Source organism: Spermophilus citellus (genome assembly GCF_964194105.1).
Source record: "Spermophilus citellus genome assembly, chromosome: 12".
In the NCBI taxonomy this organism is placed as follows: domain Eukaryota; kingdom Metazoa; phylum Chordata; class Mammalia; order Rodentia; family Sciuridae; genus Spermophilus; species Spermophilus citellus.
Genome location: NC_138198.1, coordinates 80757683 through 80771920, shown reverse-complemented (window position 1 = coordinate 80771920; position 14238 = coordinate 80757683). Strand labels below are relative to the sequence as shown.

Sequence of the window (14238 nt, the reverse complement as noted above, 5' to 3'; positions counted from 1 at the left end):
ATCAATTGATACATCCCATTACTGATTTAGGATTTAAGCCATATATATGAAAGTTACATATAAAACAAATCTATAAGCATAATTCCCTTCCTCCTAGTTTATATCCTCACTCTAGTACTTGGTAAATCATTAAGGAATTATCTTTTTCAAATCAAGAAATCTTGAGCTTAAAAACTCACCATGTTGTTGGAGCTTCATCATCTCCCATTTCACCTTCTTCTACATCCATCCCTTCTTCTCTATCCTCAGTGTGCTAAATTTTAAAAAATGGACAGCCTGTCATGAAGTAGTTATCAGGCAGAAGATAAATACTAGAAATAATAGGTCACATACATACTGACAGACAATAATTATTAGAGAATTCTGGTTGTAGTAACATCCCAACATATAATCTTTAAGACAATGGGAATTTTATATGACAGGAATCCAAAAACTAAAGAGCACTATGAAAATGACATAGCATAGGTATGAAGACATAGTAAAAATATTTAAGCCAGTTTTTTTCTCAAAATAGGTCAACAGGTTCTCTGGAAAAAAATGGTTTATAGCTAAATGTTTTGTAAATACATACAATGACAAAAACAATTCAACAGTGAAATGGGCAAGTTGCATGAAGAAGCAATTCTTAGAAGAAAAATAAATTCCAGTTATTCAACTCTAATAATAATAATCAAAGAAATATAAATTAATACAAAGAAGATATTTATATCAAGTAAGCAAAGATTTTGAAAAATCAAAAATTCCCAGTGTTGGTGTGGTTGGGAAAATGGGAAGACATTCTCCACTTGTCATTGATGGCAGTATAAAACTGGTATAATCTTTTTGAGAAGTAACTGGGCAATAGCTATAAAAATTTGAAAGTTGTATAGATTTTGACCCAGCAATTTTACTCGCCTAAGGAGACACCTGCAAAATTTAGCAATGATATAGGCAATACTATTCACTGTAATGCTATTAGTAGTTTTTATAATATTTGAGATTACCTAAATGTCTAATGATGTGGAATTATGATATACCCGTTTAAAGACTTTTCATGAACCATTTAAATGTACTGATGCAGAAATACATCAAAAGAATAAAATAATTTAAGAGCAGTATGTGTTATATAACCTAATTTGGGAAAAACACAACATAAGTTTGTGTATATATATAAAAAGTCCTATAAGGTTACATGGAGAATATTCTGAATGATTGTAGAAATAATGTGTATTCTGTGTAAAACAATTCAAATAAGGGGCTGGGGTTGTGGCTCAGTGGTAGAGTGCTTGTCTGGCATGTGTGAGGTACTGGGTTTCATCCTCAGGCCCACAAAAAAAATTTTTTTTAATTAAAAAAAAAAAAGGGTATTGGATCCATATACAACTAAAAAATAATTTTAAAAGCCCTCAAATAATGTTTAAAATAGAAGTGTAGCTACTCCATAGTCAACCTTAGACTTAGATTATGTAGTAATATAGTAGTAATTTAAATTACTACTATTAAATATAGCCACTGTATAAATCCACTGCAACAGAAAAACAGATATTCTATAATCTACCTTAAATTACAGATTAGCTATACATTCTATTTTAAATATTGTTTGAATTTTTTAACACAAATATGTATTATTTTTATAAAGTAGAAATAAAGGTTTTCAAATTTTTGATGACTTAAAAGTCTTGTTCATATGAATTATTTTAACAACAAACTTATAGAGATGTTCTGTGAGGTTTTATATCAGTCTCACCTTTTGACCCAGCGTGCTTTCTTGCTCATTGGTATTGAAAACAGTGACATTTTCCAGATTAAACTGACTCTGCAAGTTAAGACCTATTAAAAAAAAAAAAAAATTAAGATGTTCAAAGCAAATCCACTGACAACTAAACTTGTGTAAGAATATAACTCATGTCAAAGAACCAAAACACATAAAATGCTGAATCTATAATTAAACAAAAGATCAAGTCAGAAATAAAACCATGTAATTCCTGCTGCAGCAGAGATGCTTAAGAAAGACACACGTACACAGATGCATTCAGTAGAAAATGAGCACCGTCTTTACTTTTTTCTCTCCTTCTTTTATACAGCATTGTCAATTAAAACAAGGGGAAAGAAAAAACATCCTTTTGCCAGCTTAATCCTTACAAGCATGGATAAACATTCTCAGGAAAACCTTGTTTATGGTCACAGTGCTCCATATTTCTTAACTAACTTGTGGTTAGTTATTCCCAGGCAAACACATATATATATAAATTTTACACTTGGCGGAACCTTCTTTTCTCCTATCTTCTTAAGACAGCAACAAGGACACAGTTCAAAGAGTTCATACTTTCTCACAGAACTCCTTGTTTTGCTAAGCACAGCAAAACTTAACTGTTTGTGTACATGAGCTCACAAAACCGCACTTGGTTTTCACATACATACTTTCTAAAACTCTTATTTTGGGGGTGGGGGGTAGGGAGAGACAGAGTTTCACTATGGTACCCAGGCTAGTCCTGAACTTCTGAGCCCAAGTGATCCTCCCACCTCAGTCTATAGGGACTATAGGCATGTGCTACTATACCTGCTGTCTAAAATTCACATCTTAAAGATTCCCCTAGGATTCACAGGGAATTTAGTGAGACAATATAATGGATATTTAATCAAAAATACAAAAAGAGATACAAAGAGGCATATAGAATATCTGAAGCAACACTGGATAAAATTTTTATAAGTGGGAAAAAAACACTAATGTACAGATTTTAAAGATGCCCACAAATGCCGTGCAGGATAAATAAAGAAGAAACTGAGACAAAGATACATCATTGTAATACTGAAGAAAACCAAAGAAAAAGAAAATATTAAGATCAGAGAAAAAAAATCTATATTATAATCCCAAAAGTTAGATATCTGATTTGTCTATAGAACAATGAAAGACATGAGATAAAATCAAGGCTATTTCCCATGAGATGAAATCTTACATCTAGGGCTAACCTAGAATCTGAAATCATGTACAACTATTCTATAAGAATAAAGGAGAGCCAGGAGTGGTGGAACACGCCTATAATACTAGTAACACTGTTGGCTGAGACTGGAGGATCAAAGTTTGAAGCCAGCTTCAGTAACTTAGCTAGACCCAGTCTTCAAACAAACAAAAAAAGGACTGGGGATTTAGCTCAGTGGTTCCCTAGTACCACACACACACACACACCAAAAAAAAAAAAAAAAACAAAAACAAAAAAAAGGAAAAGAAACACAACACGATGGTACACATCTACATACTTTATCGTGATTCAATGGCATATTATTATTAATAGTTGAAGAATCTACGATTGGTATAACTGTTTACAAGTAAAAGAAAATACAATAACAAATTTCTATACTATTTTTAACTTTTTAGAACCAGTATTATAATAAATTCAATCCAGTAGAAACTAGAAAATTTCCTGCAAATAAGTTATTTACTATATAAAAACTTACCTGATTTCTCAGACAGGGGAAAAAGTCTGGCCAAAAAGAGTTGAATTCGTCCACAGAAAACTGTATTCTGAGATTTAGATAATCTTCTTAGAAGATCTAACAATATAGAGAAATGAATGTTACACAGAATGTGTCTAACAACAATATCTAACTTTCTTAACCAGTTTGTTATGAATGTTTTTCTAAAGAAATGATTCTCAAAATGTTATTAGCTTGACAAAAATGACAGCACAGTACATTCTCAGTGTTCATTAATATTTTACTTCCTATGACTTATTATTGAAGGGGATATGACATCTTCTTAAGAAAAATTAATAATTTCTGTCTTAATTCCAGAGTACATTCTATTCTGCTTTATTCATTGTCACAAAAAGTACTATCAGCAACAAAACAAATTCAGCACGGATAAGATAACTTTAGTACATTTTTCTGACTTTCATAGTTTGCATCTAGAAAAGAGCTTCAAGTTAATGATCAGTTTTAATAAATCAGAGACTGTTTCCTAAAAAGGAAGATACTAATGTCTATCTTTAAAATGTTACCACTGAAGGGGAACTGGGAAACAAAAACTGACCAAATTATGAATATGCAACAACAAACCCACTATTACATATAATTATAATGCATCAATTAAAAAATAGCAAACAACAACAACAACAAAAGACACCAATGTTATCACTGGTATGTAATTCAACCACACATTTTTGTGACCACATTTACATTTTTAAAAATAATCTTTTTTTCAATTAATTACTTACCATTGCACATCCGCAATAAATAATTCTTCCCAGCAGAATAGAATGTACTCTGGAATTAAGACAGAAATTATTAATTTTTCTTAAGAAGATGTCATATCCCCTTCAATAATAAGTCATAGGAAGTAAAATATTAATGAACACTGAGAATGTACTGTGCTGTCATTTTTGTCAAGCTAATAACATTTTCAGAGAAATAAAAATATTTTCAGGTATATAAAATAACACTGAGTATCTGCTATAAACATCCAAAAGTATCTTTAAGTTAATTTTTACTACTCAATCAAGTTTTACACTCAAATTTTTCTCCATATGGTTCTTATTTGGCTCTCTCAAAAAAGTACAGTATATAATTCTTTCATAGGGACAAACTTTTGGCAATAAACAATATTAGAAATAGAAGCAAAAAAAAAAACTATTCTCAGAAATTGGGATCTATTCAGAGATAATGTTAACAGGGAAAAGAAACTAAAGCACTTACTGATTTCCATGTAGCAACATTTTTTTCCACAAAAGTGAATATTGTGTCACATTGATCCAAAGGAAGACAATCCAAAACATCTCCCAGCAATACAAAAGGTGTAGATGCAGTACATATACCTTCAAGTGGAACACAAACCAATTTAAAAGTTTGCCTCAAGCATGAGCCACAATCCCAGCCCAACACATCAAAGTTTTATAGGGACAAGAAACAAAAAGCAACCTAAAGTCCAAAATAGACATACTTAAGTAATTTTTGATATGTACACTCTGTGATACAGTAGTTTTTTCCAATAACATCTAGAGCATTTACTATGGCAGGCACACTAAGAGCTTTAAATTTGCTAACATTTAATTCTTATAACCTTATGAGATAATTCACATTGTCTTCATTTTATAGAATGGGAAAACTGAGACACAAAAAAGCTAAATAACTTGTTCAGGATCTCAGAGCCAATAAATGGTAGAGCTGGGATAGGCAGTCTGGCTCCACATTCTATTCTCTTCACCACTAAGCTATTTGAGAGAATATAATGCAATTAAAAACAATGGTTATGATGACAACAATAATTTGGAAAAATGCTTTAAGTGAAAAAGGTAGGATTCAAAATTGTATGAGTGTGTCACAATAAATGTTTTTAAAAGACCAGAAAAACTATAACCACATACCAAAATAAATGGTAGCTTTTAAAAGGAGAATTAGGACTAGGATTTTCCCTTTTTCCTCATCTGAATGTTTTGTAATGTTGCTAAATTATCTTTGATTTAAAAAGATTATCTTCAAAAAAAAGATGAAAAGGTGTGATTTAGTTTCAACTATGATTTAACATTTAAAATAACAGTATTGTTTCAAGGAAAAGTGATTTTAAAAAGTTAGTTTGTCTCTAAAGACAATGTTAAAGCTTTAAAGATTTTTCTTAACAGATCATTCAGACTATCTTAAAAATACTTTTATATCCCTACTCATTCTATTTTCTACTTTAAGATAATGGTACTAACACTGTGTTTTAAAAACGTACATTTACACATGAGAGGGGAAAAAAAAATCTAGGGGCATAGTAAGCCCAAAACACTGCATCAATAAAATATATCCAGAAAAAGGAAGTAATATTTCGAGCTCTACTCTGTACTACTATGGCATCAGGAATGCAATGTGAGAATACTGCCTAGAACCAGTGGGTGGCTTAAGGCAGCATATTTCAACTCATCACAAGGGTTGAAGTAATAAGAACTAACAGGACACCATCAATGTGTGGTCTAAGAGAAGCTACACAACCACCTATCAGGGAAGTTATAGTAGGGAGGCAGAGTAGGCCAGAGATAAGAGATTAGATTAGATGACATTAAAATCTTAATGAAACTTGGACTCTGTGATACTGTAGATCCAAGAGGAATATTCTCTTCCCTTTGCACAGTGTAGTCTGTAACACAAGCAATAATTATAGAACTTAGGAAAATTATCTGTATTCTACTGTCAAAAAATATAAGTCAACAGAACTAAGCAAGGGCTTGGGAATTTAATTTAAAAATAGAGAATGGCTCATGGTGATTCTGATGAGCTGGCAGGCACAGGAACCACTGGGTTATATGATCTCCGAGAACTTTCATAGCCTATATCCCAGCTTCCAGGCCAATCTCTCTGATTATCTTAACACTGGCCACAGATACCCCTCTCTAGTTTCTAAATGTTCACATTCCCATGGTTTTGCTTATCATTTTTTCTGCCTAAACAGTCTTCCTTCTCTTTATTATGAAGCAAATTTTGACTCTACCTTTCAAAGCATATAGTAGATGTTAGCTCATCTAAAAGACTCCTTTGTATCTTTAAGCAGACTAACTCATTGATGCTTCTGAAGCATACCGTACATAAATCTCCTATAAGATATCCAAACTAATAACCTTTGCAAAAGATCTAACTTTTAAAGGGTAGGCATTTTGTATGTTTGCATTAGTAAATATCTGATACGGAAGAAGCTCAATAAATATCCATTGAATTGAATTAAATTTATTTATGAACAATCTTAAAATATGTCACATAAATAATACTCTCTCAAGAAGAAATGTCCCCTTCAAATAAAATAAAAATGCACCTGAGACTTTATAGTTTAAGTTCGTAAGTCCTCACCTTTCCCAATTAAAGTTCTAAGTACAGGCACTGTATAACTTCAAGTGTCAAAGTATCACCAGTCTCACAAGAGTAATACAATAAGTTAATAAATAAACTAAACACACACTATAAACTGTTTGATAAAAAAATAGGCAAGGAACACTGCACTGTGAAACTCATTTAAGTATGTCTAATGAATGAATAAATTTTAGGCACCCTGTATAAAAAGTTTGACTGGTAAAAGTAGAACTTACAGACTTAAGTTCACAAAATAGCTTGCTGTAACACTAGAAGGCCGCTTTTACCATGCATGTTCCAGTTTTTGTAGAAATAGACATTAATATGTGATATGTATAATGCTTTCTATATTAAAAACCAGTTTTCACATGTTATCTGAATAAATCAAATAAGTATTTTAGCCAAATGGTTAAAGAACACTAATAAACTATTTTTCATTTCTTTTTTCTGAAGATATTTAATTATTATGTTCATAGTATTAGTACCTTAATAGAAGCTATATGTATTAGGCATTGTGTACTTACTATGCACTTTGTTTATCTAAGAGTTCTTTTTTTGAGGGTGGGGAAAGTACCAGGGATTGAACCCAGGGGTGCTTAACCACTGAGCCTCATCCCCAGCCCTTTTTTATATTTTATTTAGAGAAAAGGTCTTGCTGAGTTACTGAGGTTGGCTTTGAACTTGCCATCTTCCTGCCTCAGCCCCAAGCCACTGGGGTTATAGGCATGCACCACCAGGCCTGGTTTACTTAAGATTTCTAAAAACTATCTTATACCATTTACTGCCCTATTTTAATAATCTCCTGTCAGCATTCTCTCTCAATCCAATTATTCTTCTCCAGCTGCTCTTCAATATGGCATACAAAGTCCTTTACAAATGACCTTAATCCACCATTCCTGCTTTTTTTCCTTATCATTCTCACTATCTTCTCACCCTCCTACTCCACACAGTTTTCTAGCCATGTTGAACTTGGCTCTTTCCTGTTTCTGATGAACTCATCATCTATTACATTTCAGCTAGAATGTTAGTTTCCATTTTAAAACCTTTCCTGATTCCTTTAGATTCTAAAATTTAGGTAGGCTAGGTGGCACATGCCTGAAATCCCAGAAGGTGGAAGTAGAAAGGTAGAAAGTTTGAGGCCAGCCTGGGCAACTTAGAAAAACCTGTCTCCCCAGTAGCAAAAAAAAAAAAAAAAAAAGGAAAAACAATCTGAAATTTAAAGTTACTCTTACTTTATTCCCTCCAACCACACTTCATTCCCAGTCAACCACAGTACTTACATCACAGTAAGATATTTACACATCTGTTTCCTCCATTACTCACTAGTTCCATATAGGTGGGGCATATATGTTATTCACCATTGAGTCTCCAAATCCTAAATTAGTACCAGGCACATAGTAGATGCTCAATAAATATTTATGAAATGAATGAAACAAATGGAGAATAAAGAAAGTGCCAAAATTTGTACGGTAGAGATGAGAAACAAGTGTGGATTAATTTGATTGGGACAAATTTTTGGCAATAGTGGGTGTGAGGCAAAATTTGAAGAATGAACAAAATCAGACACAGAGGTATGAGGAAAACACGTCATGTCCAATATAACTTTGAAAAACAAAACAAAATCATACTTACCTTCAGTTACTCCCCCAATAGCAAGAGAAATAATAGCTAAAACGTTTTCACATGATGAATGATTTATCTACCAACAGAGGAGAAATAATTTAATTTAGGGACAAGAGTTCAGACTAACTAATTTGATAACAATAAAAACATGCCCTCTGACATTACATTGATTATCACAAATATAGAACAAAATATTCCATATAGGAGATAAAAATATTTTCTAAGATGAAAATTCAAAACACGAACAGTCCTATACAGAATTAATAATTCTAGCAAAATGTCAACTAAGTAATAAGCAAGTGACTCACTAAAAGTCCAATGATCTCAGAAAATGGTTACATTACTATGACTAAGACCATAAGCTAACCAAACACAGAAGTGCTAAGGCTAAAACTCAATCAAAGGCAAAAGCAGGGCTAGGAGAATAGTAATACTTGTGCACTGTACGTCTGAGGAAGGGTTTAATAGTATGTAGTACTTGGGGACTATATTACTTGGGGACTATAAAATCATAATAGTCAGCATTTACTGAATGTTCACTGTGTTGTTTTACACAACACTGAAAGAATAGTATTTTTCCTCTTACAAACGAAACTGAAGCTCCAAAAGGGAAGTAACTTTCCCAATGTCTCATAATGAAAAAGTGAGTCAGTCTGAAGAACAGGAAAGAATCAATTTGATGCAGAATTGTCTGAGAAAAAGGGATCCTATATTATGAACACTAAAAGAGAATCAAGCTCTTTGTGATTCAACCTTTGCTTGATCAAGAATATGCCACTCAAATTTTTTATTTCATTTAGAAGACTCACTAACAGCAAATAAATTCAGGTTCTCCAGGGTTAAATTAAATTTCTTTATTGAGAGAAAAGCCTTAGTTATGTACATAAGCTTACTGACAGGGAGGATGTCAGAAGAAAATGAGGACATGAAATTCTAGTTCTTAAGTTGAATATCCTTAGACAAGACCTTTCATGTCACAACAGAATGTGCTACTATTCATACAGCAGTGAGACAATCCCACCTCCAACCACTCTAGTTCTAGCTCACCATGACAGCATGTCAACCTTTGCATCATCAGACCCTTAAAATGTACCAGCGCTATCAAAATCCTTCATCATGACAATACTCTTATTCTATCAAGTCAGCTTTCACAGGCAGTAAGCCCACACTAAGGAGAAAAAAGTCCTGTATAAATATCATTCTAAGGATAAAAGCAATTTTCTAATAGCATTTAAAAAAAATTTGCCAGTAAAATTTTAACAATGAATAAAAGAAAAGCATACTTACAATTTCTTCTTCTAGAACACCTCTGAAAGCTTGGTCAAGTGTACATTTTTTTTCATTTTCACTATTAAAAACAAAAAAACTTGTTTTTTACATAATGCAGCATAAGTATAAATATTCAGGCAAGTCTTTTGCATGGACAATAATGCCTTACCTGCCAGGTAACTGGCTGAAGGTACATAATAATGGCTTGATATTTTTGTTGTTCAAGGCCTCTCTGGTAGATTTCTAGAATAGAAATGGCAAATAATTGGAAATATTTTTCTTATTATTTATTGAAAAATATATTATTCATCAACAGTATGTCTTTCTAACAAAGACAGATTTGTACCTGGGAAAAATTGCTTACCAGTCATTTTCTTAGTAGTTTTTCTTTTCTTTTCTTTTTTAATGTTTTTTTAGATGTTGATGAACCCTTATTTTATTCATTTATTTATATGAGGTGTTGAGAATTGAACCCAGTGCCTCCCACATGCTAGGCAAATGCTCTGCCACTGAGCCCCAACCCCAGCCCCGTAGTCTTTATTTCAAATGTCACTTCATGATACAGGGTCCTCATGATTTTAAATCTGGTAAGAGCTTCCAGCTAGACTTTTTCTTTGTGAATTTCTCCTCCTCCTCCTTTTATTTTTCTTTCTTTTCTTTTTGGATGCAGAATCTGGCTATGTTGCCCAGGTTGGCTAGACCCTGTGGGCTCAAGCAGTCTTATAGCATCAGCCTCCCAAGTAGCTGGTACTATAGGTGCCCACCACCTCACTGGGCTCCTTCTTACTCTCTCTTTAAATATCACACTCATGAGCATATGCTTTTCTTTTTTTTTTTTTTAATTACATATGGTTCCTTATTTACATTTTGGATTTGAAGTTTCATAACTCCCTCAAGATCCTTGATAATACTATCCTATCCAGTCCACCCAACCTTATATCCCACTACTTTCTATGTGACAGACTCTCCACTAAAGTCTGGCTACTTTTTCATTATTTCCTGTCAAGCTCATTCTAGTGTTACACATCCATGCTGTTCTTCCCACCTGCTTATGCAAATTCTATCCATTCTTCCAGACCTATCTTAAGTCCTACCTCCTCTAGGTACTTCACTCAGCTCAGTCTCAAGATACATAGTAAGCAACTGATCATAATTTATTTATTTATTTTTAAAGAGAGAGTGATAGAGGGAGAGAGAGAGAGAATTTTTAATATTTATTTTTTAGTTCTCAGCGGACACAACATTGTTGTTTGTATGTGGTGCTGAGGATCGAACCCGGGCCGCACGCATGCCAGGCGAGCACGCTACCACTTGAGCCACATCCCCAGCCCCAACTGATCATAATTTAGAGACAAAAATATTGCAAAGCCTTTCTTCTGTGTAAATTCATATGTATTTGGAAAGTCATTGTATTACCTCATAGGGAGCTGGATTTATACTTTAAATGCCCATCCCGGGCTCTTACACTAACCAGCTGAGTAACTTCAGGCATATCCCTTTATCTCCCTGTGCTCCCTTTTCCTCACCAGTAACATAAAAAGGGTTGTTGTCCTTACTATCATCACCAGCTTGTTAGAAATGCAGCTGTCCCCACTCCAGCCTTACTAAATCAAGATCAATTTAATATTTTCAAGTGATATCACTCAATTAAGCTGGAAAAGCACGGGACAGATCATTCAATTAAATGGTCCCTTTCAGGGTTAATGTGATTGAAGTTAAACGATTCTGATGACATAAACAAGGCATAATTCATAAAAACAAAATACACTGTTATGGGGGGAAAATCTTGCAAACATAAAAACTACTGACTACAAAGATTCTTCTTTCTTTCACATAATTTTCAACCTGGCAATATTACGATTACCAAAGCACAAAATATCTGAGTAGTTGAATTATGCCTTGAAATATTGATATGAACAGTAGAGACGAATACAGCGAAATGACCTGGAACAACGATCTTAACACATATATTTCTGTGATGGGCAATATAAAAAGGACAGTAGATCCTGAAGTTAGAAAAATCTGAGAAGTCACCTAACTTTTTGGAGGATCTCGGTTTCTATATCATGTACCAGAGATAATAAAAATAACCCATTTAGTGTTATCTATCAGTTAAATGAAGTAACATGAAAGTGTTACTTTTCGAAATGCTCAAACTACCTTTTCTCACTGAGCAAGACTAGAGGAGCAGCTGGTAACCTTTCCCAAAGGTGATCTGTTTGCCTTTTCCCGCTTGGGAGTTCCTTTTCTACCTCTTAAGGTGAGATACTAAGGGTCAAAAGGTGGTGAACAGACTGCTGCGACATCTGGCTATTTAGGAGGCGGAGCGGGAACCCTGTCACTGGGAATAAACCAGTCCCGCCCTTCCCCTTCACCAGTTCCTTTTCTGGAGACACCTGCCAGGTTAACGAACAGAGAAACTGAACTTGACCGCAGGCACTATGCAGCTGAGCTCTCGGCGCCTGTCATTAAGGCATCCAGATAATCAGGTCCCCGGCAAAGAAGCCGAGGCGGACAGCAGAGGACCCACGGAAGGGGAAGGTAGTGCACCTTTTCCTACCTTCCCGGCGCCGGCGGGGCCGGGAATGGACGCCGCGGCTTACACCCCACCGTCTCGCTTTATCCCAGGGAAATTCGAGAAATTTCAGGAAAAGGCAGGGAAAGAATAGTGTCGCGTCAGGACAGCTCACCGTAAACCGCATCCGCGCTTCGGGCAAACTGAAGAGCGGCGGCGTCGGAGACATCTTCTCGATTGCGCGTGCAAGCCGCCAATCTGCGGCGCCGGGTGATGACGTCAAGTCGGGAGCAACGAGATTGCCGGCTCCCAACCTGGCTAGAGTGGCCTCTGAACAGAGGTGCCAGCCAGCCCGCCGCTGCGCGCTTAGGGGCTGCCTGAATCCCGGTGGTCGTAGGACTTTAGAGTCAGCCACACAGTGCCTAGTCCGAGTTCTAGGGTAGCCCATAGGCTGAGGGGACTTGAGTAGCCTCGCTCTGTAAACCCGGACACACACCAGATCCCTGTGGTTTTCCTGGTTTGGGGAGGGCGGGTGAAGGCGGCTCTTTGCGCTCAGATGGCCGCACAGGGAGGGAACGCTGCCTGGGAATCCCGGGCAGGTGGGTTGTCTGGGGGACTCCAGGTTAGGGAGTTGTGGCCGTGGACTGCCGGGCCGCTGTCTTCCCCGAAGCTGAAGTTCGGCGTGATGACACGCTGCGGATTTGTGAACCAAGTCCTGGGACTCAGTGTGTCCTGTAGTTCATGGAGCACGCTTTCCTGTTTTTTTTTTTTTTTTTTTAACCTGTCGAGATTTTATTAGCAGGACCTTAGCGGCCAGTCGCAGAAGAGATGGGGGTCCAGAGAGAAGAGAAGAGAAGGAGGGAAGAGAGAGAGAGGGAGGAGAGGGGAGGAAGGAGAGGGGGAGAATAAGAGAGAGAGTAAGAGAGTAAGAGCACTTTCCTCTTTTCTGAAATGAAAATTAACACTATTTTCAAGGGGGCGGTTGAAGAGAATGAAATAGCAACCGGGATCGTGGATTGTAGAGCAATATAAGTTTTATATATATAAAATATTTATTTATTTATTTATTTATTTATTTATTTATTTATTTATTTATTTATTTTAACCTAGAATCAATTAAATTTGCATGTAGTTCTCCTCTGAAAGAGAAAAAGTAGGGAGGAATACAGTCCCCGTAGTGATTGGAATATCGGCTGTGCTGTAGCACATCCTGGGTGGAAGGATCCCTTGTAAAATCGTGTCCCATTGCAATTTCCTCCCTTGCCACTTTTCCCCAGGAGAGGCTTCGCCAATGAGAAGCGGAGCAGCAGTAATCGTCAGTTGGAGTTATGCTATGGAAAAAGGATGCAAAGGAATTTTTGCTCTTACTCCATACATGTCCCTAAAGAAGAAGGCTAGGTGCATACTACACCTTGTTCTCTCTAGTGATGGCCAGTAAGAACACAGGGAGCTAAGAAAAAGATAACTTTGCAGATTCTTGCCAGTAAATGCGAATGTGAGTAATGATTATTGCCTGGATGATTACCGTCCCCCCTCCCCTTTTTTTAAAGTCAAAAGAGTCATTGAGGTTTAATTGAAAACTCATGTAATTAATGTAATTTAAATGTAAATTAAACTTACAAATTGAGACCAAATTAGTGGAATATACTTTGTCAATGTAATGGTAGGAGAAGAAATGAGCTTTTTTTTTGCTGCTAAAATGAGTGAAGCAACAAAATATAGAGAAGAAAACAGCAAAAAGGTAGCAATCATCAGGTAATAGGGAGTGTTTAAGGGGTACAGATTTTCAGGGGTAATTTAAAAATTCTAGAGATGGATGGCAATGGTTACATAACAGTGCAGCTGTACTAATGCCACTAAATAGGACACTTACGTTGGTCAAAATGCATAACTGTATGTATATCTTATGAGGTAAACAATTTAAATGCTATTTTTTAAAAAGCAGTCCTTGGCTAAGTAACTAAATAGAAAAAATAATCACAGACAAGAATGATCTTGAACCCTCAAGATAAGGTTATATGCAATAAAGCAAAAAA

The 14238-nt window shown here is 35.4% G+C and overlaps 1 protein-coding gene across 1 annotated transcript in view; it reads right to left on the bottom strand.

Moving 5' to 3' along the window:
• The window catches only part of THOC1 (THO complex subunit 1), a 50363-nt gene extending 37868 nt beyond the window's left edge, over positions 1–12495 (bottom strand). The window contains exons 1-9 of the mRNA XM_081263164.1: positions 12378–12495; positions 9857–9930; positions 9706–9766; positions 8428–8494; positions 4672–4790; positions 4194–4242; positions 3436–3531; positions 1727–1809; positions 180–253 (exon numbers count right to left, since the gene is read on the bottom strand). Of these exons, the coding sequence (XP_081119290.1) occupies positions 180–253; positions 1727–1809; positions 3436–3531; positions 4194–4242; positions 4672–4790; positions 8428–8494; positions 9706–9766; positions 9857–9930; positions 12378–12431 (677 nt within the window). The 5' untranslated portion in view covers positions 12432–12495. The remainder of the gene's footprint in view (positions 1–179; positions 254–1726; positions 1810–3435; positions 3532–4193; positions 4243–4671; positions 4791–8427; positions 8495–9705; positions 9767–9856; positions 9931–12377) is intronic.
• Positions 12496–14238: the final 1743 nt, after the last annotated feature.